The sequence below is a fragment of the Heliangelus exortis genome, chromosome 14 (assembly GCF_036169615.1).
Source record: "Heliangelus exortis chromosome 14, bHelExo1.hap1, whole genome shotgun sequence".
Lineage (NCBI taxonomy): Eukaryota > Metazoa > Chordata > Aves > Apodiformes > Trochilidae > Heliangelus > Heliangelus exortis.
The window spans coordinates 4,924,064-4,948,415 of record NC_092435.1 but is presented as its reverse complement, the minus strand read 5'-3'; the positions used below and the strand labels follow the sequence as shown (position 1 = coordinate 4,948,415).

General features: G+C 44.9%; 1 protein-coding gene across 5 annotated transcripts in view; it reads right to left on the bottom strand.

The window, feature by feature from the left end:
* Nucleotides 1-24,352, bottom strand: part of DOCK11 (dedicator of cytokinesis 11) — a 78,374-nt gene that overhangs the window by 14,505 nt on the left and 39,517 nt on the right. For 4 of the 5 annotated variants that reach the window (XM_071758268.1, XM_071758270.1, XM_071758271.1 and 1 more), the window contains 19 exons: nt 22,695-22,764; nt 22,492-22,617; nt 21,864-21,935; nt 21,340-21,486; nt 20,774-20,857; nt 20,244-20,355; nt 16,358-16,536; nt 14,246-14,362; nt 13,581-13,656; nt 13,175-13,278; nt 11,321-11,432; nt 11,105-11,171; nt 10,544-10,591; nt 10,265-10,342; nt 9,880-10,022; nt 9,090-9,205; nt 7,188-7,325; nt 2,069-2,251; nt 1,312-1,425 (listed from right to left, as the gene is read on the bottom strand). In XM_071758268.1, coding sequence (XP_071614369.1) covers nt 1,312-1,425; nt 2,069-2,251; nt 7,188-7,325; nt 9,090-9,205; nt 9,880-10,022; nt 10,265-10,342; nt 10,544-10,591; nt 11,105-11,171; nt 11,321-11,432; nt 13,175-13,278; nt 13,581-13,656; nt 14,246-14,362; nt 16,358-16,536; nt 20,244-20,355; nt 20,774-20,857; nt 21,340-21,486; nt 21,864-21,935; nt 22,492-22,617; nt 22,695-22,764 — 2,086 coding nt within the window. The remainder of the gene's footprint in view (nt 1-1,311; nt 1,426-2,068; nt 2,252-7,187; nt 7,326-9,089; nt 9,206-9,879; nt 10,023-10,264; nt 10,343-10,543; nt 10,592-11,104; nt 11,172-11,320; nt 11,433-13,174; nt 13,279-13,580; nt 13,657-14,245; nt 14,363-16,357; nt 16,537-20,243; nt 20,356-20,773; nt 20,858-21,339; nt 21,487-21,863; nt 21,936-22,491; nt 22,618-22,694; nt 22,765-24,352) is intronic. The other variant, XM_071758269.1, reaches the window with a different exon arrangement.

Genomic DNA, 24,352 nt, shown 5'->3' with positions numbered 1-24,352 from the left:
TGTCCCAGCATGGGACCATAAGCCATGCCTGGAGTATTTTTCATGTCATTCAACATCTGGCTTGTTGGTCTCTGATGTGGTCACTCTTTTAATTCCTAAAGCAGCAAAGGCGTTTGTAGAGCTTCCCACCACAGGAATGTTATAGAGAAAAAAACACAGGCTCCAGTCTGATCCCCTGATCACAGCAGGGCCATCATCTAGTTTGAGCAAGGCTCATCCAGCCAAGTTTTATAATACTCAAGGACAGAAACCCCATCTCTTTTCTGGGCCCTGTCCCAGGATGCCCCATGTTATTGGGAAATTATTTTTTCTTTAACTGACATTGAAATTTCCCTTGTGACTTTTGTCCTGCCACTCCACACTTCTGAGAAAAGCCTGACCTCCTCATCTGTATAAACTCCCTTTCAGTAGTGGAAAGCAGTAGTTAGGTCCCTCCTCATCTTTCTCTACTCCATGATAAGCCTGTCTCACATTACCTCTCTTCAGGCTCCTGCTGCTATCTCTGTGGATGTGCATGGCATCCTCCCCAGTGTACTGAAATGTATCTTGTGCTCTTGCACTTATAATACATAAACTTATAATACATAATGGTCTGGTGATATAAAACATGATCAGCAAAATATGGCTCAGTGAAACCGTTATTAAACCAATGTACAGAAGAGAACTGGGTTTTGCCAGGTACATCCTAGCTATAGCTGTTATAGCACAGTTCAATACCTATCTGAGGTTGCCATTATACCTTTAGGCCATAGGAAAACCACAGAACTGTAAAAATACTTCCTGTTTTCTTCTATCCTACGTTGGCAGATACCCTTTGTGCAATGGAGCAAGCTGCAGTGATGATATATTGTTCAGTGGCTTGGATAAAAGGTATTAATTCTAGTGCAAAGACAGATAATTAATTTTCCAAAGAAGTACAACCATTAACGTCATGAAAGAGTGCTTCCTAATATTATTGACACCCAATTAATTAAAATGAATTGCTGTTGATAATTGCCTTCAGGCAACAGAAGTACCAGACCCTCCCTTGTCACTCTTCTCAAAGCTGGAAAATCTTGGAAAGCTCTTTGGACACCCTGGCAAGCAGCACACACATTGCAAAGTGTAACCTGAGCTGCAGAGGTGCCTCTTCTTGGGGTGAGACCTCAGGCAGAATATGATCTCCCCATGCAGCTGCCACAATACTTGTTTACTGAGCAAATACGGCCTATAAATCATAGTTCCTATCATTAGCCTTCCACTTAAACATGATTTCCATGTCTTGCATTAATGGCTGATAGCACATGATGTGATTTAACACCTCCAACTTACCTTCATAGGCCTGTCACTGTTTGCAAAGTTGTTAATTATGAGCAAGGAGTCCTGAAACCTTGTCCCACCGCTGAGTGCCACATCTGCTATTAACTGGCTGACTGCAATTATTATCTGTTGGGACAAGTGTAGGAATTTCATTTAAAGTAGCCCAAATAGAGCTTTACTGTCACAGTTACGTAAAGTGCTCCTAGGAAAACAGGTCCTTCCCACAACATAAGCAATGGGTGGTGTTGTGGCTTTGCTGTCACATGCCCCAAGGACAAACACTCTCCAGAGGATCAAACTGCTTTGCTGAACTGCAGCTTCACAGAATTAACAATATAGCAACCACAATACAAATCCCCATTAGTACATTAATTACCTTCTTCTGTGATTCATTACAACCTGGGCAGTGTTCATCTGTGCCCTCAGGTATCTAAATTTGCTTCAAAACCACAATGCTGCAAAAGCAGCTTCAGAAAAATCCCTTCTCCTTCCACAAAGACAGTTCCCCTTGCCACCCCTTCCACCCCAGCCCTGTCAGCCTTCAGGGCAGAGATACACCTTGTGTCTTAAGATTCCAAAACCTTAACAGCTTGGTAGCAGTGTATTCTGGGTCCTGGGCCAATCACTGGCAACAGGAATTAGGCAAAGTCTGGAAATCAAGAGGCTTCATGTCCACGTAACAAGGGCAAGATTGTGACACAGCTATATTGAAGTATCTGTTAATGAAGTATGAGGCATCCTGCTCTCTACCCTTTCTGCAGTCACTGACCTGGAGATGTGTTCTCAGAAATGTTCTCCTTTTGGTGAACTCAAAGTTGTTTCTCATCAGGAGATAGAGAAGAGCAGAGGCTTCATTCCTTGTGGAGGACACCTTGGAAGTGCAGCACTTCAGGATCTCATAGCAGAGAGCAGCACACATGTTCACCCTTCCCTTGAAAAATGCTGAAGGAAACTTCACAAGAGGCATGCACAGATTAGAAAATACATCATTTAATTACACCCACAGAGCTCTCAGATGGGCAGGGGCATGAGGCAACACAGTGGCCTCCAGCCCAGAAAGTCTCACTAGAAATTCTGCCAGAATTTTGAGCCCAGAATTATTTGTGGGAATGAATCAAAGACCTATTTTTCAACACGTTTCCTAGAGCAATGTGAATTTTGCTCTCACTTGTTTTGGGGATGTACTCATGTATGCTCATTTGTCCCCTCCTCCAACAACTTTCAGGTTCATTACCAAATTCTCACCACATTGGGACAGAGAAGTTTTATCCTCTTACAAAAGCCATAAACACCAGCAGTAGGGCAGAAAGCAGAGGTTCCATGGTTATTCCTACCAAAGGTTGCCATCTAGGACATCAGAAAATCTGCTGGAGCCCATCCTGAAATCCAACCCCACTGAGGAACATGACCTGCAAGGCTCACACAACTATTTCTACACATCCCCACCAAAAAACCTACAATCATGACTGCTGTCAGGAATGCAAGCAAGAGACCTCCTTGTCCCAGAGTCCCCAGAATACATTGAGCTGCCCTGGCCTCCCAGACAGAGCCAGCTCCAGAGACCAGCAGGCTGAACCAGCATGAGACACCTCAATTAGCAACTGGGCTCAGAGATTTGCAGTAGGGTGAAGAAAAGCAGAAGGGGAAGACCAACATCCTGTACTGCTTAGAATGTCTACAATCATGCCTACAATCTTCCAGTCATGTCTGTGGTGACAAGCCCAGCTGTGCCTGAAAAGCAGACAGCAGCAGCAGTGCCCTGGTGAGCAGGGGCCTCTATGCAGGGTTTGTCAGAGCTGGTGTCCATCTGGTCACTGTCACCAGCAGTGCCTGAGGCTTCCTTCCACCCCAGCAGCAACAGACTGGGCATAGGGAAGCAGAAGAATGAAGGGTTTTGTGCTGGAATGCAGCTGCCTCTGCAGCCACAGCAGGGACCTGGCTGGAGAGGGGTGATGCCATCACCTCCTGGACTGGCAGGGGCTGTCTGAGCATCACACAGCAGCAACTCTGCTCCCTCTGCCCCAGCTGGGGACCAGCCCCAGGGTATTTCCTGGCACAAAGAGGCAACCACACTTTTTGTCTGTTCTGAGAGATGTGCCAAGTTCATTCAAGACCCAGCAGTCTTCCTGCAGCATGGTTCATCAGCCACTTCTATCAGCCCCACTACCTTCTCACCATGGGAGATGACAGCAAATACTGCAAGAATATTCACTGGTCTCCTCCAAGTCAGAGCCCAGAGCTGTAACCATGGGCCTCTATTCCTTCTATTACATATATATAATTTGGGAAAACCTGCAGGTACTGCTGTGACCACCACAAAGGTGTGATGGTGAGAGGGTCTGAAACCAGGAATCTAGAAGCTGTAGATAGCAAGACTACACTGTTGGGATTACACAGAGCCACAGAGGTTACAAGGCAGAATGAAAACACTGACCAAATACTTCAGGTTCGCTGCCAAAAATATTTGCAGAAAAAAAAAAATTGGAGAAAGAAAAGAAGGAAATAAACATTGTGGTAACACAGGGCCAGGAAGATCATATGTCTGTGGGGAAAGGAGTTACTAAGTAATAGCTGCCTGCTGCAAGGCAATCCTTTTCCCATAGTGAGATGGGGTCATGCTCAGAACTGGGATTAGCCCAGAGCTGGCCAGTGATGTGTGACTGGGCACACACAGGCACACAAGAAGATACAGCTGGCACTTGCTCTCAGCAGGAACCACTGCTTGCCTGCAGAGGCTTTTGAGCCATTTCCAACCCAGTCTTAGGGAGAAAAACTTTGCCTGGGAATCTGCAGCAGAAACAGAACAAGATCCCTCCCTGTGTGCTCCCCTCCACACTGCACCAGCTATGGGAGAAAAACCTGCTCAGAGGGAGCCTGCATCCCCTGATCCCCAGGCAGCTGCTTTCTGGAGACCAAGCCCAAGCAGAGCCAATCGTGGCTGGTGCCAGGTAAAGGGCAGTGGACCTAAGGGTGTGTGCCTGGGGCCAGGTGGGTCCAGATGGGTCCAGGTTCTGCCTGCAGCTCTCCAGCTGGCAGGGGAACACAAAGAGGGAAGAGCCATGGAACTCTTCATCTGGAGGTGACTCTGTGTGTGCTGGAGGAGCACGTTTCTGATCCAGCTCTAATACAAAGGGCCAGAGCATAAGGCAATGCAGTGAGCAGCTCCCAGAGAGGCCTCAGCACAAATGGGACAGAAGAGAAGCCAAAGCAGCAGGCAGGACATGCCAGGTGCCCTTCACAACTTCATGGGAGGTTGTAATGAAGCTGCATCCCCAGAGCAATAATGGGGAGGGAAAGCAGAGCTTGACATGGAAACTGCTGACAGAGAAAAGCTTCCTGAATTAGCTGTTCCAGGAAAGGAACAAGGCTCTGCTGCCCTAGTCCTTCAGGGCTTGGGATTTGTGATGCCTCTAACATGCCCTGCTAGTGTCAGCACACTCAGGGACAGGCAGGGATGGAGCAGGCAGCTGCAGGGGGGGTTCCATCATTTTCACATCTGTGCATCTGAGTTGCTCTTCAGTGCAGGGCAAATTATCTCAGCCTCCTCCTCTGTGTGTTTTCCTCCATAATCTTTAATTTCAAGACCATTCCCAAGCACAGATATATATATAAACCTGCAAGTAATGCTCTAAAAAGAAGGATTTAGTTAAGAGTATCAAACGAGCAGTCTAGCCTGTGCTGCTTCTTCCCAGCCAGTAAAAGAGGGACAGCTTTCTTCCCAACTTGCCAGCACACATGCATGATTCATCCTAAAACCGAAACCAAACGTGCAAACAATTATGTAACTTGTTTGTTCTTTGCCTTTTTGTGCCATTTCTTCTTTTTTTTTTTTTTTAAAAAGTTTTTTGCTAATCAAATAACCATATTGAATGCAGAAAGATATTTTTAAGACAGATTTTGGGATGCAAAATAATTCTCAGGAGTTTCTTCCCCTCCTATAACCATTTGCTGTCACCCTAGATAAGAGGGGGATTATTTTCATTGAAATTATCAGCTACAGAAGGCCATAAAAAGATAAATTCTCCATTCTAGCTGTGTCCAAGGCACAACATACTTTTCGTTTTCTTCCAAGTTAACACTAATTTACAGCTAACTGATATGCAACCCAAAAAAAAGCAGTACAGCTTTCATGTTTCAAAACAACCTTGGAGAAGAACACACTATCCTCCCATTTGTCATGAAACACAGTGGCTCCCACCTACTTTATTGCCACTTTGGGCCTTAGAAAAGCCCTTCAGAGGACTTAAAAGGAAGTTTGTGACTCATGTGGTTACGGAGTTGAGAAAGAAAACACTTCCTTATAGATACCATCTGCTGGGCTCATATCTTGTTTTTACAGAAGCAACACTTCCTGACATAAGGGAAACGTGAGAAATTAACCAAAATCAGTTTTTCCTATCTTTGAAGGCCCACGATGCCAAAGCTGGCAGATTCAGGCTAGCATAAACCCAAGAAAACAACTCCACTGCCCATCCTTCCAGCAGCCAAGGAGACAGTCTGAGTTGCTGCCATCAGCATTTTGGAAAGTGAGCATGGAACCCCTGAAGGGCTCCGTGTTTTGAAGGTACTGGAGAGATCAAATTGAGCAGGTGTGCCAGTTTGGCTTCACACTTAAACAACCACAGAAACCCTGCAGGGAGGCAAGGAAGGTCTCTTATCTGCTACAGGCACTAAAGAAATATTTCTGGGTGAACAGACTTTCCACTAGTAAGCAGAAAGCCATGCAGAGAGTCTGTGTCTGAGCAGGGTGTGTGCAGACCTGCAGTAGGATGAATCTCCAGGATAAGCAGCTCACAGGCAAGCAGAAAACTCAAAAGAAAGATAAAGCAAATAATGTGTATTGGACCCTGTAGAAATACTGACTGGCTCCTGAAAGTGACAGCTGCTAATCCAGCAGGCTTTAAGAAGGCCCATGGAAAACCATCTTCTAGGAGTCCATGCTGTCTGGAGCCAGGCAGGTAACCAGCAAGATTTCTGCACTTTTTGCTTCTCAAGTGTTTGTTTCAGACAAAACAAAACCCAGCCCTAGATATAGTCATACTACCTCTTAGCTTTGCTGTGGGGTTATAGTAAAATGTATAGACAGACCTTTTCCACCTTTGAAAAATGGTTTAGCAGTCTCTTTCTTTAATCAAACTTTGCTCAGCAACAAGTCCAGGACCTTCTTTGGAAGCAGCACTTTGCTGCATACCATTCCCATACTGTGCTCTGGCTGGCTGCAATCTCATTACACATGGATTTACCTCATTAATGAAATGTTGCATTCAAGTGATTTGAGAGGTTTTAATTAATTTTGAATTCACGATAACTGTGCAGTTTGGAAAGAATAGAGTTTGCAGGTACATCTGGTCTGGAAAATGTACTTAAGAGAAGCAGCAGGTTTTGACAAGCTGAAGGGAAAAGTCAGCAATAGCATCAGTCACTGCTCTTCTGTGGTTAACTGTGGCTCAGGGGATTAAAGAGCCTTGCTGTGTGCCAGAAAAATGTAGAAAGAAGTTCAGCAAATACTTCCCTCTTTCAAATGCAGTGGGAGAGGAGCAGTTTGTAATTACAAGTACTATTCAAGCAATAGTATCACCATCCAGTTTGGAGCAAAGATTGAAGAAGCACCAGCTTTGGGTTGAACAAATAGAAACCTTTAACAGCAGTTTTGTGACCAAGGCAAGTGAAGGAATTCCTCCCTATTTCTCCCTGTGTTTCTTGGCATCCAGGAAACAATAAATAATTGTTGTAAAAGAAAATTTAACCTCAGCTGTTCTTCAAATCACCTCAGAATTGTTTCTAAAATGCATCTATAAACAGCACAAACCAGCAGTTTAAGAGGAATTGAGGTACTGATTTCTTCTGTCATACCTATTTAGATTCTCCAGCATCTCTGAAGTCATTACCTTGCTAATGAAAGCTCTCAGAGAGGCAAACACATGCTTCAGAGCTGCTTCTGACTGCCCGTTTTTGAGAAAAGCAAGATGAATATCAAAAACTTTCTTCATGAGTGGATTGTGGCCATCATTGTTTAAAAGCTGGGCCTGTAAAGCAATAAGAGAATTTATTTTGCAGAAATGTTGTGTCTGAAGCTGGAAATCACAGAGATAAGGCCACATAATTAATGACATCCCTTCTTAAGCCACATAAGGAACAGGGTCTTCAGTAAAAATATAACCAATAAATGTGACAACCTGTAAGAACTTACTCTAGTTGATCAGAAGAATAGAACAAGCAGAGAATACAACAGAAATATTTCAGGACTTTTGTATCACTAATTCCAAAGCCTAATTCAATAATCTGCCCAACTTTCACTGTTGCCTGGAGTTATTTTAAATAAAACAGATCTTTACCAACATTATTATCACACTGTTTTGTTTTGTTTTGTTTTTATCTCAAGCGTTTAATTTGCAACCCAGAAGAGCAAGAGAGAGAAAAGACAGATTGATAGCTGTAGTAAGTCAGCATCCTCCCCTTGTCTTCAGCAAAGTTCTGAGTGTTTGCACCTCCTGGGAACCTATCTCCCTTTTCCCCCTTCCCTGCATAATGGTTGCAAAATGGAATTGCTTGGAGAGGATTAATAAAGTTTAGTGTCAGAGTTATTTTGCCTATTGCTGCCATCATCCTTGCAGCTCCTCTGCAGGACATCCTGGCTACCCAGCAAGGATGTGGATGCCCCATATCAATAGATCAATAGATCAATAGTCCCCCTTGCATGGCCAGTACAAGCAATCCTTGGGCTAGCTCAGATTTGGTTTTGGACATGCAGATCTTGTAAGCAGGATAAGTTTAGGACCCATACTTTTTAACTGACCTAATGTAACTGTCAGTAACATCAGCAGCATTCCTGCTGCCATACAGAGCCCACTCCTGGGTGCTACCACTGTGTGACCATAAAGGCAAAGCAGAAGTCCATTGAAGTGGGAGGGAATTAAGTCCATCCTGTGGTTTGAAAATCCATTGTTTTGTGGTTCAACCATATGAAAAAAGAGGCAACTGAGAAAGTAAAGAAAGTTTTAACTCTTGCAGCTAAATCCTTCTGCTGTTGCAAAACTACTGAGGAATAAATTAACATATGCACCAGGATGGCTTTTTTGCTCCTTAACAAAACAGAGCAAAGGATATGAAGCAGAGGATATGACGACCTTCTCTTTATGCAAGACACGTTGCTATGAGCAGAATTCCTCCAACCATAATTTGAGGAAGAGCTTTTCTGGAATAGTATTCCAGCATTTGGCTTCCAGCCTGGGCTTTTCCTCACCACAGAGGCTTAATTCTTGTAGATGTCAATGACTGCTTGGAGTGTGAATCACTATACAGAGGAGAAGACTTGTACCAGTGCTACTGGTCCTACCTGTACTGGTAACCACAGCTGGAATGCCTCAGCCTCACAGACATTCATGTACAGTAATTCAAAGAAATCTGGGCCTCAGTTCTAGGCAATTTATGGTAGAAAACAGTGACTGTTCTAAGAATGCTAGACCTTCATTTCCCTTTCCTCTAGTCCCTTCTTTCTATATGATGTTAATTTCCTCATATTCTATTTTTGCAATGCCTGCACACATAGTATAACCTTCATGAATTTTCTCTGGTCTTGCAGTTTTGAAGAAATTGCAAGGTTGCATAAGTGGGTAATAACTCTAAGACTCTGAAACCCTCAGCCTTTTGGAAAAATAAACAAGCTGCAGCTGATTTGCTTTTGTAAAGCCTTCCATAATCTGCCACTCTAGGAGGATGGGTCACCAAAATCAACACACATACAGAATTCCCACAGACTTTTCTACAGTCCTTTGGATCTCAATGCTGACCTTGAAACTCTGAGTGAAAAAGGAGATGGTGTCCAAGACTGTCAGGCACACTTCGGTGGCAATATTGCCCTCCAGTAATGCCTGGTGCACAATATCTGCTTCTGAGGTGCCTGCATCTGTGGACAAAAAGCAAATCAGGAGGTAATAGTTGTTCAACAGTCCAGCTCCTACAAGATCTCAATGCTGATACAGATAAGGTTCTCACCTTACAATTCACTAGGTTTGGAAGATGAGGTAAGAACAGACAGATGCTGGATTTGCCAGCACCATCCAGAGAATCTGCCTCAGCCTGATGCCAACCCAGAAAACCTATGTCAGCCTTTCCCCTTAAAATCACCATCTTTAAAGCCAGACAGAACAAGATGTCCAAGTTGCATTCACAGAAGTGACATGGCAATGTGTTTCCACAGGGCAAAACTCACCCATGTGCAGAGATTAGATCCTGGCCCAAGCCTCTGTATGGGGTTGGACTGCACTCCCAGGGCAGCTCTCCTGCTTGCCCTGCTCACCCAAACCAAACTGCCACCTGCACACACTCAGCCAAGGAGCTGAGCCAAGACTAGCAAGAGGAAAATGCCTTGCAAGTCCTAAGTCCCAGGTGTGTTTTTTGAATAGTTGGCTTAAATGCCACCCCCACCAATCTAGGAATGTTGCAGGAGGGAGTCGTGAGCACTGTTAATCCTGCAGAGTTTGAATATCCTGAAACAACAGGCAGCAAACATGGCTATGGCTACGTGCAGCTTCCAACAGGCCATTACTCCATGGTCCCATCTTGCTGTGCTGTACATACTGTGGTTGAGTGTGAAGGAGGTCTCCAAGCTGCCCAGATGCTGGAGCCGCACCTGCATCCCACCGGCTCTGCTGCGGAGCGCGGGCATCGTCTGGGATTTCCTGTCAGCTGCTGCGTGTTTGGCTAACCAGGCATCATGCACCCTGCAAGGGGAAGCAAGACTAGGTTTGGACAAGCAGAAGTGGCCACACCACTACAGGATTACACAGGGCACCAGGATGGAGATCTGGCCCCCCTCTGATGCGCTGATCTGGTTTATCCCAGACAATCCCAGCAGGACTAACCAGGCTACCCTGGTCTTGCCTGCACCAGCTGGTCCTAGAGCTAACGAAGCAGGAATGCTGCTGCCTGGGGAGCAGACATGAAGCTGTGACTACTGTCTCACCTGCAGCTGACCACAGGGGACACGGGCAACCTGCGTGGGTAGCCAGGAGCGCCTGGGCCTGGGGGTCTCATGCAGGAGCTGGAGGGGAGGGAAGGGGCAGAGTGCTAGGACAAGGGGATTCTGTTCACAGCATGGCACTGAGCAGAGTCCCGGCCCCACAGACTTTCCACCTGCCTGGGTTCACCTGACACAGGTGTGCAAACTCCCCTTCTGCCTCGGCTGTGGCAGGGAGCACAGGGAGGGTCCCCCAACCCAGCCCAGGGTGGAAGAATACAGTACCTGGCAATATTTTTCTTCCCCACATATCTGAAGTGAAATAAACACACTCTAGAAAGAAAATAAAATATGTATCCGTTACAGATCCTGCAGATCACAAACAACCCAGAAGAGTTAAATCTGCCCTGCCATTGTCTGGAGCCACATTCCTTGTACATGAAGGTTTGGGGGCTGTATTTACAAGTTTTTTACGACCTCACACCCTTGGGTCAGAACACCATAGCACATCCCTGACCCTTCCCCTATATATTCCACCAAACCTGCCAAAAAGTAGAGGTTGTGCCAGTTAGGGTGGGAGGCTCTATCACGAGCCCTGCTCACCCATGGGTGGGGGGACACCCTCTGCACAGCCTGGATCAAGCACAGTGTGCCATCACTCTACCTTGCTCCCTCAATATCCCTTGGTATACCCCTGTTTCTCCTCAGAGGAAGGAAAAGCATTTCATTACACCCTGGTCAGACACCTCTAGGGTTGCACCCTGTGAAGGCACACTACACATCTTCTTGGCTAATGCTGTCTGCACAAAGGTGCAGGTGTTTGACCTGCAGCCTCATTATACTCACTCCAGAAGCACAAGGACGTTGCTCAGCTCTTGGGGTGAGAATTTGTTCCAGTAAGCTAATAGTGTATCTGAAATAAAGAGAAAAAAAAAAACAAACAAAAAAACCCTGGTGCACTGAGATTTAAAATACAAATAAAAGGAGGTCCTTACAGGTCAAAACCACTGGTGATGGTCTCCTGTCTTTCTGCCTGCCCCTCTGTGAGCAAAAGCTACCAACCTTCAGAGATCATCTTGACAATGTAGAGATAGCACATCAGGAGCATCCGGATCTCCAAGGGGTCCATGCGGCTGCAGTGGGACACGCTGCTCCTCGTGGAGCTTCTGCGGATCTAATGGACAGGGGATGTTACACAGAGGCCAGAGGCAGCACAAATCCAGCTTCTAGACCCCCACAGCACCACTTGTGATGTGCTCTGAAGACATCACATCCTTCAGGGTTGCTGCCCAGACATTGATGGGTAGTCTGGTAACCCTGGACATATGGCTGAATGATTCTCTGCCCAGAAAAAAAAAAAAAGTCTAGGCAGAGAATGATGGCTTCTCCACCAAATGCACAGCAGCCCTGCTTTCACTTCCCCTGCTCTCTGCAGCTCCCTGACATTTTAAGGCAGTTCTTGTCAAATGAGTTAATTAGATTTCACAGTTCAAAGCAAGAATCTAACTTTCTGTTAAAGACACTTCAAAACAAAATGTCAGTTATTAAAAAAAGAGGAAATTTCCACCTAAGACCGTTTTTTTTTCTCCCAGATTTTTGAAAGTGTCTCCTATTTTTCCTCCTTCTTAGTGATTTAAGCAAAGGTTAGTGAAATCCTGCTGGTGGGTCAGTCTGTGTGGAACAGTCTGGGGCACTGTGTGGTGGAAAACTGGACTTTTAAAGCTTTACTGATTTTTTTTTTTTTTTGCATTCTCTGTGCTGTATCCTCTGGCAAATGGATACAATATTAACCTTCTCTTAAAGCTGTGCCTCAAGTGTTTGGAAAATGATCCACATATTATATTTGTTGTTTATTCTGGAAGAGCTCACTCAGGGTAACAGGCAATAAGCAACCTGTCTACCTCTGTAGAGCAGTGTTACAGCTGTGCTCTGCCACGTGGCATTGCTTTTAAATGGCTTTGTGGATATTGCATTCCCTAGCAGGAAAGCTGTTTTCAGTGACTGAAAAATGTACCTTGAAGGATACAGAAAAGGCTGCTTGGCTATTCTGCCAGCCCTGACAGGTATTGCTGCCAGCCAGGTAGAAGCACATGCTCAGAGTTCTGCTGAAAATGAACAGTTTGATAGTCAAGTGTTTGGCTGTACTTGGCCTTACAGCTTTGTGATTCATGTGGGAGAGCTTGAAAGGTCCTGCCTGTGCTAAGCATGTCAGGACACAGCCAGCAAGAGCCCAGATAATGTTTGCCTTGCCTGTTGTAAGGGCCAAAGTTCTAAAAGATGTATCAATGATTCATGTCAAGTGAAGACATCTGGAAAGCACCCTGAGGAAAACCAGGGGCTGGTTAGCACAAATATCTGATTTCCATGTGTGCAATCTGGCAACAAGGAGAGTACACCCTGTCTGAATACTGGGGCCAGGGGTCTTCGTGGTGTGACCATGGTCACCTTCTGCAAGTTTGGGGCTGTGGTGGTTAACTTGTGGTGACTTCCCTGCAAATATGTCATCTTATTTTAAGTTAGCAGTTATTGGCAATCTCACATCATGGTGTTTTGCCTTCCAACCATGTGCAAGAAAGCAGTTCCCAGCACCACACACTGTCCAGGGACAGACAGGGAACATGCCTGCTTCCAGATAAGGGCACATTGGGAGCAGATATTTTCCCCGTGGATTTTTTTGTAGGTAACTAATCTGTCATCAGTTATATTTTTGGCTCAGAGATGTTTGAAGAGGAAAAGCATACCAGAATTGCAAGTCTGATCTCCTCTGTTAAACACTAATATGATTCCAAACAGAGATACTCATGAAGTGGCTTCTGAGAGCATTACTACAAGGAACATCTTTTCCCTCACCCTTATCTGAAACAGCCCACAGACTTGGGCAGTGAGCAGTGTTCTTTCTAACCCCAGATACATTACATTTTCACCCTGATCGGGAGAACCAGTTGTCCCCTCTGAGTTCAGAGATCCTTTTGAGTCCTCTCGCTTCATTACATGGCCATTGGGAAGTGATGCTCCACAGGCTGAAAAAAAAAAAAAACCCAAAAAAACCCCACATTTAACTCCTTTGCACTGGAACTCCTCAGAGCACCATGGAGATGGAGCAGAGGATGTGATTCTGACAGCACAGCTTGCCAAGGCCCTATGTTGAAAGCTGATTTAATCTGGAAGGGACAGCTGGGATGGCACCATGTCCAGGGAAACAGACACAAGATCTTAGAGGCCTTTTGCAGATGTCTGTTTCAGGTTTTGGGTTTTGATTTTTTTGAATTAGCCATTAGTTACATTCAAAAAACAAAGGAAAAGGTAAAGTTCTGAAATTTACCTGGATCTTTGTCTGCAATCAGACTGGATCTATTTGAGGGTGATGCAAAATTGCACATGAATTCATCCCTGGATGCCTGTAAAGCAATATGAGGGTTTTTTTTGTGGCCAGCAAAAGATAACACCTACTCTCTTATAGAAGATAATAATGAAACAAGAAAAGCAAATTAGAGCACCTTTTAAAACATAGAAGACATCTATTTCCTTACTAACATAACAAAGAAGCAAATAACTTGAGGAGAAGTACAAGTGTAACAGAATATACTAAAGTCAGTCAAGCTTTTCCCTTCTGTTTTCCATCATCTGAGCTGACAATTTGAACTGTTTGTTTGAAATATCTTTTCTTGCTGTGCCCTGAACAAGGAAGAAAGTCTAGTCTGCCTGGGAACCACACACAGCCCTCAGGCAGGTGGGCAGCTTCCCAGAAAAGCTGCTGGAGTTGGAGGCTGAGTCCTGTTGCTGCAACTCATTGCAGCATCTCACTGCACATCCTGTAAAGAAACACGTTAGATGATAGGAAAAGGGCAGAGACGTTGTAAGGGAGAAGAAAACCACACTTATTTCTAAAGCTGAGCCTGGCTGCAGGCAGTGGAAGTTGCACAAGGGGTGCGTGGGGAGAGGAGGACCCAGGAGGGGGACCAAGAGGCATTGCTGGGCTTTACTCACGGGGCTGGAGGCAGCTGAGCAGGAGTAGAGCGCTTCCCGGCTCGCCACACGCTGCAGGTTCTCCAGGAGCAGCCCGAACAGTGGCAGGTAGAGCTGGGCTATTTTTGCCTGCTGGTTCTGATGAAGAGAGGCCCAAAAATGTAGGTGAAAGCCCAGTAAAAAACGGAGCAAAAACTCTTTGAGCCAAAACATACCCACATACACGGACACTGTACGATGCCTGAGGACATTCTGGCGTCTCAGCTCCGCTTCCGGAGCTGCCAGGTGAACATCACACACATCTAACACTGAGCTTGAGGCACTCAGGGAATTTGAGGGTTGAACAACATTCCTGGTCATACAGGATGTGTGGCAAACTAAATCCTGGATTTCATAAGTCTTCACCAGGCACTTCACTCACATGACTTGATTTTGCAGTGTAACACTCAGAACTAATGAAACAGAAAACAGTTTTTCCTCCCCTGGTGCTGATATTGCTTCTAGTCAGAAACTGTCCACAGCAAATGCTTCTAATTTGTAGGAAGAGATTAATTTGGATTAAAACTGGTACAGATCAAAAACGGGCTGGTTGAAGTCTTCTAAATGCAGGACTCTGTTACACTCAGTTCTTTCTTTGTTAAAAATTTATTATTACGGACTTGTCAGAAAGGTGTAAAAAAATATTCAAGACTTGCAAACTGAACGGCACATTTAGATCAGTGCAAGAATTGTTTTTCTTCTGATTCAGTAATGCAAAAGATAAAAGAAGCCCTGAAAATGCTCATGGAATGAGAAAACCCTCTCTCAGATACTGATTGAGCTGGGGTTTCCTTGGCTGGAGCAAGACAACAACAGCCCCTGCTACACTCAGCCTGTCCTGCCTGTGACATCATTTTTTGCTCCCATTTCAGGACTCTGGCTGAGCATCCTGTCCTGGCTCCAGGGAGTTTCCTGATCACATACAAAAATCCAGAGGGATAGTTTTAAGACAAGTTGTGTTTCTGAGGAGGCAGGAATTGTGCTGCATGCCAATGGGGCAAACAGCTCCTGAATTAGTGTACGGGGTTTCAAGCTCCCAGAAGAGTAGAATCAGCCTGCCTCTGAACCAGTCTTGGCAGGGAGCAAAGAAATCTCTCCTGAAATATCCAGCCTTGCATACCATGGGCTGCAGTTTTGTTTCTAGGCTGTATAAATCTCCTCCTCCCTTCTCCTGTATAAGAGAAGGGAGAGGAGAGGAGCTGGCTCTGGGTGTGTGAGTGCAGGAGCCCTGGGCACACTTGGTTGTCACCCCTCCTACTCTTCATACCCAGGAGGCTATTCACATTCCCAGATAAAACTCAGGAATGCTGGACACTAGGAGCAATCTGAGGAACCAAACTCTTCTTAGAGGTATGTTTTCAGCCTAGAGGAAGGACAGGCAGTGTCTGCAGAGGCAGCTGAGCACTTTCAAGGACATACAGAATCATAGAATGGTTTGGGTTGGAAGGGACCTTAAAGATCATCAAGATCCAACCTTTTTGCATGGTCAGGGACCCCTTTCATTACACCAGGTTGCATAAGGCTTCATCCAACCTGACCTAGGTTGGATAGGTCAGCAGGGAGCAGCATCAAGAAAAAAAACAAGCCCATCTCCAGGCTCTTTCATCACTACCACATGCTTGACCTCTGACCAAAGAAAGCTGGAAAGTTACCCAGCAGAGATTCAGCTTCTCATGAGAATCCACAGATCCTCTTTGATTCTCTAATAAGTAAAACATGCAGATCACGTGTAATAGAGATCAGTCCTGGTTCCCAATTAGAGAATATTAATGCAGGATATTAATTTAAGCCCAAGACCAGAACAACATTGACGTTGCTTAATTAAAAAAAAAAAAAAATTCAAAAAATCTCTCAGGGCTTTTGTATCTAAATACTCAGCATAAATAAGCTGCAGTTAATTGACTGCATTGTTTGTGCTCCTGGATGATTTCTCAGAACTATTAATGAAACGCCACAAGTGTCAGTTATTTCCAATAGTTCCTTAAAAAGTAAAGAGAATACCCTTACCACACCATGCAAGATCTAAAATGCTGACGTGTGTTTTTTGTAAAATTCAAGAACATCACATTTAGAAGCCAACAAAATATGTCTGACCTTGTGCTGGTATCTGCTGTCGAAGGCATGCTTGATCAAGAGATTTTTTAAGACTGAGATGGCTGTATATCTGATATCATAGTTGTCCTGCAAGGCAGCAGAGGCTTCTCTGAGAAGCATCCCCACCAGGAAATGGTGTCGACAATACTCATCAGTTAAACTGTATTCAAGATTCACATCTGAAAGAAACAACAAAGCAATGGTTAAGGGAACTGTTCTGAGGATCTGTTCAGAGTAAGACATGATGGTCATGTAATCCAAAACACTCCTAGAGCTTTGCTCCTCACTCTCTCTCCCAGAGCACACTGATCTTTTAATAAACCCTGAACTGATTACAGTTTTCTCCCCCACTGAGTAAAGACATATCAAAGAACCTGGCATCTTCCACTTCAAGCTGATCAGTAATCTCAGCCCTCACCATTTCAACAGCAGCTAAGAGCATTTCTGCAGTGTGATGCTTTGCAAAGCTTAGCACTCTGAAGAGTGATTTGTAAAGTCAGAAATGGATAAATGGGGAAAGACTTACTGCCTAGGGGCTCTCACTTTGCTGCTGACTGGGGGTTTACCCTGTAAATCCCCAAACTACCCAGGCAGCAGAGATGCCAACCTCTGCCATGGGGCAGCTATGAGGGTGCTAATGGGCAGTGGAGACAGTGTGTTTATCACAGCCTCCCACTCCTATGTCATCTCTGCAGCTTTTTCCACATCTTCTGGGAAATCTGCATTCCTTCTAGGAGAGCAAAGGCAAATACTCCTGCTGAGATGAAGGATGAAAACAAGGACAAGGTGCCAGCTGACCACTACTGCATCTGCAGCAGTTTATACAGCTGGTCTTTCCAGCCCCACTTCAAAGATGAGGGAGCCAGGGCTTGCCAAACTGTGAGACTCCCTTAGCTTCCCATCAGCAGATACTGAAGACAGCTCCTTAAAAGCTGTACTGAGTGCCAGCAGAAAGGCAGCACAGTACCTATCACCTTGGTTAACTTAACAGGTATCCTGCATCTCATGTAGATTCAGGCTATACACTTATCAAAGGAGTGACTGCTACAAGGGTAAGGCATTATTTTCACAGACTTGCCTGAATAATGCAGTGGAGAAGCCACAGAGACACAGATTTCAGTGCAGGATGCATGTGCATTCAGGCTGCTGTGAATGACCTTGCCCTGACACCATTATCTCTTTCAGGCAACCCATAAGCCTAATCAAAGCCACAAAAGGGTCCATTTAATTGTTGCAGCTTGGCACTAAGCCTCCCAGAGGGACAACCCCAAAGCCTTGTGTGCTTTCCCCAAAGGGTTGCAAATTCTGTGTGCTCAGCTCAGGCTTTTTGGGGTTTTTAGATCCCACAGGTGTGAAAGTTTTTCTGTGGTAAGGCAAGGAGCTTACACACAGCTTGAAAAATCCCATCCAAAGGGTTCCTATACCTCTGTGGCTGCAAATTAGGTATTTTTAAGCTCATTGAGTCATAAGTGGCATTTACTGGTTTGTGAAAGTTTGATTCAGAGGTAAGAGAAAGTAATCTGGAGCATTATCTAGCCTTCATTGTTAGTCATGTTAACAAATGCCAAAGTGTCACACATCACAGTTATTTCATGGGTGGGATGAAAGCCAACTGATGGGAAGCTGTGTATTTAATTTGACATTAGAGGATTCAGAGATCCCACTGGACCTACCTACTGAAGTGAACCATTCCACAGCAAATGAAAATGCATCTAATTCATGTGTAAAAATAAAAGGGACTAACAAAAAGACAGCAAATATAAACACAAACAAGTAATGCTCTAAATCTTGGAGAAACAAGATAGTACATCATGTTCTAACATTACTTGTAAGGCTATTGTGTAACCCTTGGGTTCTTTGCTATCACAAGACTGCAAAAACAATCCTGTACTGCTGTTGTGAGGAATGGCTTCAGGATTTGCTCTGGCTGATGACACACATGTCCCCAAGGAGAGGCAGCAAGGATGCAGACCAGCAACCAGCCTTATTAGTTGAGACACTGCAGGGAAACTTCTCCAAGATGCAACACTCAAACTCAACAGGATGTGGTCACAGGGATGTGCTCTGCCTGCAGACCTCACTCTCTCTCCCAGAGCACACTGATCTTTTAATAAACCCTGATGCTGGTTTGCATCAGCTGCTGCTGAGGAAGTCCTCTTTATCCACATTCCCAGGGGCTATTCTTCCTTTTATTTTTTTTCAGAAATCAAGTCATAGGAGGCTGGGTACGTCTCCTTTCTTCATTCAAATAAGCTGAGGCACATGAGCAGGATATCTCCTCAGCAATGTGTACATCATACCTCCCTCTCTCTTGAGCCCACTGTCCACAGTAATCATGAGTCTGCCCACAAAAACACACAAGTTTGCCATGCAGATGCAATGGCCACATCTCTACCATGGCAGGCAGAGCAAGGGCACTTCTGCTACCTGAGAACAATTGCTACCTCTATTTTAAAATACATATTTTAAAAACAAAACATCAGCCAGTAGGTCCTAGTCAGAGTAAAACAGGAGGAAAGTTGAGATGCTCTTGCAGCTTTTCAGTTGAACCATCACAAATGCAAAGGTGAATGTTACCAAAGAAAGATGTTTATGTTATCATGCCACTAATATGCAACAAGGAGGCACTGTGATTGTGTTTCTCTCTTTCTCAGCCATTTTTAGCAGTGCATGTTGTTAAACTATGCCAGGCAAGCAGCCAAACTGATGTAAGTGTAAGAGATTGGCAGCTGGACCAGAAAGCTCTAAGCTGTCAGAAACATACCAAATAAAAGAACGTTTCTGCTACTTCTGACAGCTGGATGTAAAGGAAACACTTTGGTATTTGTGAGGCTGCACCCTGAGGCACAACCAAACATCTCCTTGTCTCCATCAGAATAAATCATAGCATCACAAATCCACTGGGCTTTCAAATGGTGGAATCCTAAACCTCTTCTCTGGTAATTACCTTGGCCAGGCTATTAGCAACTAAACCTGGCAATCTTTCTCTATTTATCTACCACAGATGAGAAACTGGAACCCAGAGAGAACAAGGCTATGACTACAGCAATCTTAGAAGGCCAATGAAGGATGCTGCTGGGCTCAGCACTATGATCCACCCTTAGGAACATGGTTTACCACTGGTCTTGGTACAGTTAATGGTTGGACTTGATGATCTCAAAGGTCTTTTCCAACCAGATGGATTCTGTCATCAGTAGCAGAGTTGCAGCCATCCACACTTGCACAGAACCTCAGCTAAGCCCCTTGTAAGTGTCACCTGCCCTGAGGTGAGCAGCATCAGAACCAAAGGGGACATGGTGTGACAGCAAGAGTGGCCTGGATAGGTGGTGTTGTCACAGTACCTGTGCCCTTGGTATGCACTGCAGATTGGCATGGGCTCAAGTTCTCCACTGGCTGCTTTCAGCCCAGGTTTGAATAGAAGCTTGAAGGCACTGCACACTGCTATACTCTTGATCAAAAAGGAAGCAGAAATAACTTAAATCACCTCCTCGTGGCCACAAAGAGAGCTCATAGTGGAGCAGTGAGTTCAATCTGTTCTCCTGTATCTCCATTCTTACAGCACCAATCGATGGCACACCCAGCTTCTGAGGTGATGCAGATACTTGTGGCAACACAGGATTACACTTTGTGTATTTACTAAAACAGGAGCAGTTTCTTTCAAATACTGTTAGTCCTATGCAAGCTATACAGGAAATACTGACATGACTGCATACCATTCTGCAGAAAAATTATGTAAATCTGCCAGAACAGCAACTTTTCCAGAGGTTAATGTGTATCAGGCTAACCAGGAAATAAATTTTCTTGACACCAAACCAAGTTCCATCTGGTCAGAAGTCATCAAGACTTTTTGTTGGCTCTCTAGCCAGTCTCTTGAGAAAGGACTCACCTTGAATTCTTTGAAGCTTGGGTTTGGAAAAGGTCATTGGTAAATTCAGAGGAATGTAGTGCTCGTGATTGCAAATGGTTTGAAGAAATTCAAACTTGTATTCAACCAGCAGCTGAGGAAGAAAAAGAAAAAATTAAAAGACAAACACAAACTATGCTTTCAGTTTGTCTCACGTGCTACCAGTTCAATGTGTTTGCTGTATCAAATAGCATTTGATGAAATTCAGTTGTAACTGGGAAATTTTTTTTGTTTCCTCTAAGTGTCAGTACATTGCAGCTGTTACTTGGGACTTCTTTACCTTTTCATCCAGACTGTCAACTGAACTCTCCTTTAGTTGTGACTCTTAACATAATTTTAAAGCTTAGCTGCATACAGACTCTCAGCCCTGGCAGAGATCTTCTGCAGGAAGAGTGTCTAAAAGGCCTCAAGGAGTCAGACAGAACAATCACCACAGAGCTGATATAGATCTGTACAACACTGAGGTAGATATGTACAACTGTAAACCAGCCTTCAAGAAACCTACAGCTCACCTTGGGATCTTTTGGGCTGAATCCAGAAATGTAATCATTTATCAAGTTAAAAACAAATCCTCTGTCCATAAAGGTCAAACAACGCTGGAGAAAAAAAATAGCACCGGGTGATCAATCATGTAAAATAAAATCAATCATTCTAAATTATCTTCATACTACTGTTCTGCCAGCAACCAGAACTGACCCTCTGGGCTGCTGCTGGCTCCCCAAAACCTACTCGATACTGTTTCTCTGAATTTATTTGGATGACCTCACATAAGTCTCCAGTAGACAAGAGAAATATTTTAAACGAGTGCACACATATTTCCTCTCAGCTTTTGAACAGTTACTGGACATGACTAAAAACATAGGAAAACATATATAGTCCCACAGTCTCTCTAGGAAACCAGAAGTTTCTTTCCTAGGAAAGCTTATTTCCTCTGGAGTTTTCATCACTGAGGAAACCAAAGAGGTGATAAACAAACCCATTTCTTTGCTTGTTGCTTATTTCTAATTGTTTTCTTTTGTTGTTTGTTTTTTTTTTTTTTTCCTGACAATAGCCTGGGAAAAGGCAAGAAACTGCTGACCTTCAGGAAGTTAGCCAAGCTAAAGTTGACATTCCTGGACTCCTCGGGAATTTCATTGTATCGAATGGTGACGTGTGGGATGATGGCGAGCAGCAGGGAATGCAGAGCGTGCTGGTAGGAATCAGGGAATCGCTGGGCTCTGGGCAGCTGGAAACACAGGAATGTTCTACACTCAGTGCTGCTGGGGACAACTGAGTGCAGGAACAAGGTCATTTTAGCATTTGGTTATGTTATTTCCTAATAAAACACCGGCACAAAGAAAACAAAGACAACTGGAACTGCAGTAGCTGGCAACAGAAAAGGAGGCTTCATGAGCCCTAAGGAGAGCTGGTGTTTTTTAATTATTATTCAGAGTGTAAAGCAGAGTAAAGGTAAAAGTAAAGTGGGGGAAAAAAAAAAAAATCTGGCTAGATGTTCAGCTTGACAGGGCTTTTTTTAAATAAAGACTTACACAGGTTTTCAGAAAAACTTTTGGAGTAGTTTGTGAAAGCTCTGCAATGCAGCAATGAACAAACTCATTTTACCTTGATTTTGTTTTCTTCCAGTAAGTACATTGCCATTGACTTCGCCAGTGCTTCAAAGAAAAACCACGAGTACTAGAGTAAACAAAGAATACTATTATTTTTCTCAACACATTTGACTCATTCGATTCTGTGACTATGTGAGGAAGCAGCAGTGTGGGAGGGAGAACTCATTTTCAAATGCAAGCAAAGCTGTGCTTGCACAGATAGCTTGGCACGTGTGCCTTTGCTACCTCCAGAAACCCTGCCAGTCTTGTGGTGGACATAGTGCCATCCCCTGTGCACCCCAACACACCCTGCAAGAAACCAGCAGAGTCTGGGGTACAAAGGACCAGAGAGGCAGAAACTCAGTCGGACTTAACTGAGTCACCCCTCATGTGTGGCCTGAAGAAAACAGATCTAAGCTGCAAAATGAAAAGCCCTTTGCTGTGTGCTGCCATGAACTTGCAGGTTCCCTGCAAGAATTCATCTCTGTTTTAAGGAGAGAACTGCAAAGATATGGATGCAAGGAGGTGCCCTGGTAGCTTTGATCCTGCAGTAGGTCTGGATGGGTAAACTGTTGAGCTTTATACCAGACCCCCATTTTTTTCTCCCTTCCACCCTTGGCAGCCAAGTATTGCCAGTACTTCACCTTGAGTAGCTTGTTGATGGCTAGAAAATCTGCTGACTGCTTCAAGATTGTGGCCATGGAAAGGACCAGGATTTCATGGGTCATCTTCGCCTGTGTGACACTGGGTTTCTCAGCTCGAAAGACGTACTGAGGGAAGAGGAACAGGGTCAGAAGTATGCCTGGTCCCAGCAGGGAGCTCTGCAGGCTGGAATGGCACGACTGACCTTTATGAAGGAGCGCAAGTAGTGGTCCAGACCTTCTTCATGGCACTTGGACACGATGTGCAGAAGAACCCTGGGGAGAAATGTGGTTCCTGTTCAGCACACAATGCAAGGACCAGTTCCTCCAGCTCACGAAAGCAGGAACTACCTGTGTCTTATCCTGCTCAACACCCAAAGCCTCACTGCTGGCACAGCCTGGTCTGCAGAGAGACAGCACTTGCAGGCTAAGAGCCCCTCACAGCTCCTGTGCCTGCACTGTCCTTGCCCCAGCACAGCCCCTCACAGCTGAGGTACCCAGAGTTGCTTCTACACTTTGGTGCAGGACCAGGTGCCCTCCAGATCAGCCACCTTCAATGCCCAAGTCTCCCTGTGTGAGGAGCTGAAGAGGAACATCTCTCTGCAGGGGACATATTCTGTCCTTTGGCCTCTGTGCATGCCAGGATTAAAGTCTGCAACAACTTAAATTTATGTTGCAGTGGGCACTCGCCACCTGAACAGCACTCAGATGTTAGGCAAGTCAAAACCAGAACCACTAAATTAATTTGCTCTGCAGAGTTCTCTTTGTATCTATGAATGGGCTACATGGAGAGCAAGCCCAGTTTCCCCTCCTGTACACACCACAAGTTCATCCCCACATCTTATCACATGTTAAATCTGCCCTCAGTGGGAGCCCTTTCCTAATGATAATGCCAGTGACAATTAACAACTATGCTACCACACCAAGTCTGCAAAATGAGTACCCAAATTCCACAGAATCTCTGATGAGAAGCAGGGAAAAATTGTCTGTGGTTGTTATACTGATGCCTCTCTGGATGTATTCATTCTGGAAGACACTTTTTGCTGAATTTCCATCATCTGTATCCTCCCTTGCTCCTTGTTACAAGCACTATTATTTTTGGGCTCTTGCCTTGCAGCCCACTGGGGACAGGCTGACCCTGGAGAACATGCCAGCCCTCTGGAAGCACTCCAGGCAGCTGATGAAGGCAGCAAGTGCCCAGTTTCCCCAGCCAACATTGGGGTTTGCATTCCAGCTCCAGCCAGAGGGAACAAAAAAGCAGTGCACATTGTCACAGACCCCGCAGGCCAAACCACAGGGAGAAGTTTACAAGCCATTTATCAGATAAAGTGGGTTCTAAATTCCACTCTGAAAGTCTGGATGAGAAAACAGTTGTAATTAAACAGAAAGCTACTGACAAAATGGGAAGCATCAGGCCAAGCTTTTAAAAAAAATCTCTGGAAGTGTAGGTGGGAGCTGGTCACCCAGCAGATAGTGAGGGTCTCCTGTTCCCTTGCCCTCTGGTGATTCAAGTCAAGTGGGGTTCCAGTGTTCTGCACAGGAGAAATCCACACAACCTGCAGGTTCAGGGCTGTGACTGCCTTGGGTCACACATCCCTGGGGGACCAGGGCTCAGCCTCTGACTTCTGGTTTCATGGGAGCGAGAAGCTTTTGGTACATGGTTGTAGGGTACTTCCTGTAATCAGAGAAAGATCTCCAGGATGGGGTGTCCCCAACATCCCTGCTGCACTGCAGCACTTCACAGAAGCAGAACCACGGGAGGAAGATGGATGCTTTAATGCATCTATGAGTTGAGGAGTGTCATGGCCAGAGCTAGACAAGAAAGGTGTTTTTGCACCTTTTGTTATCTTTGGGCCCTGCAGAA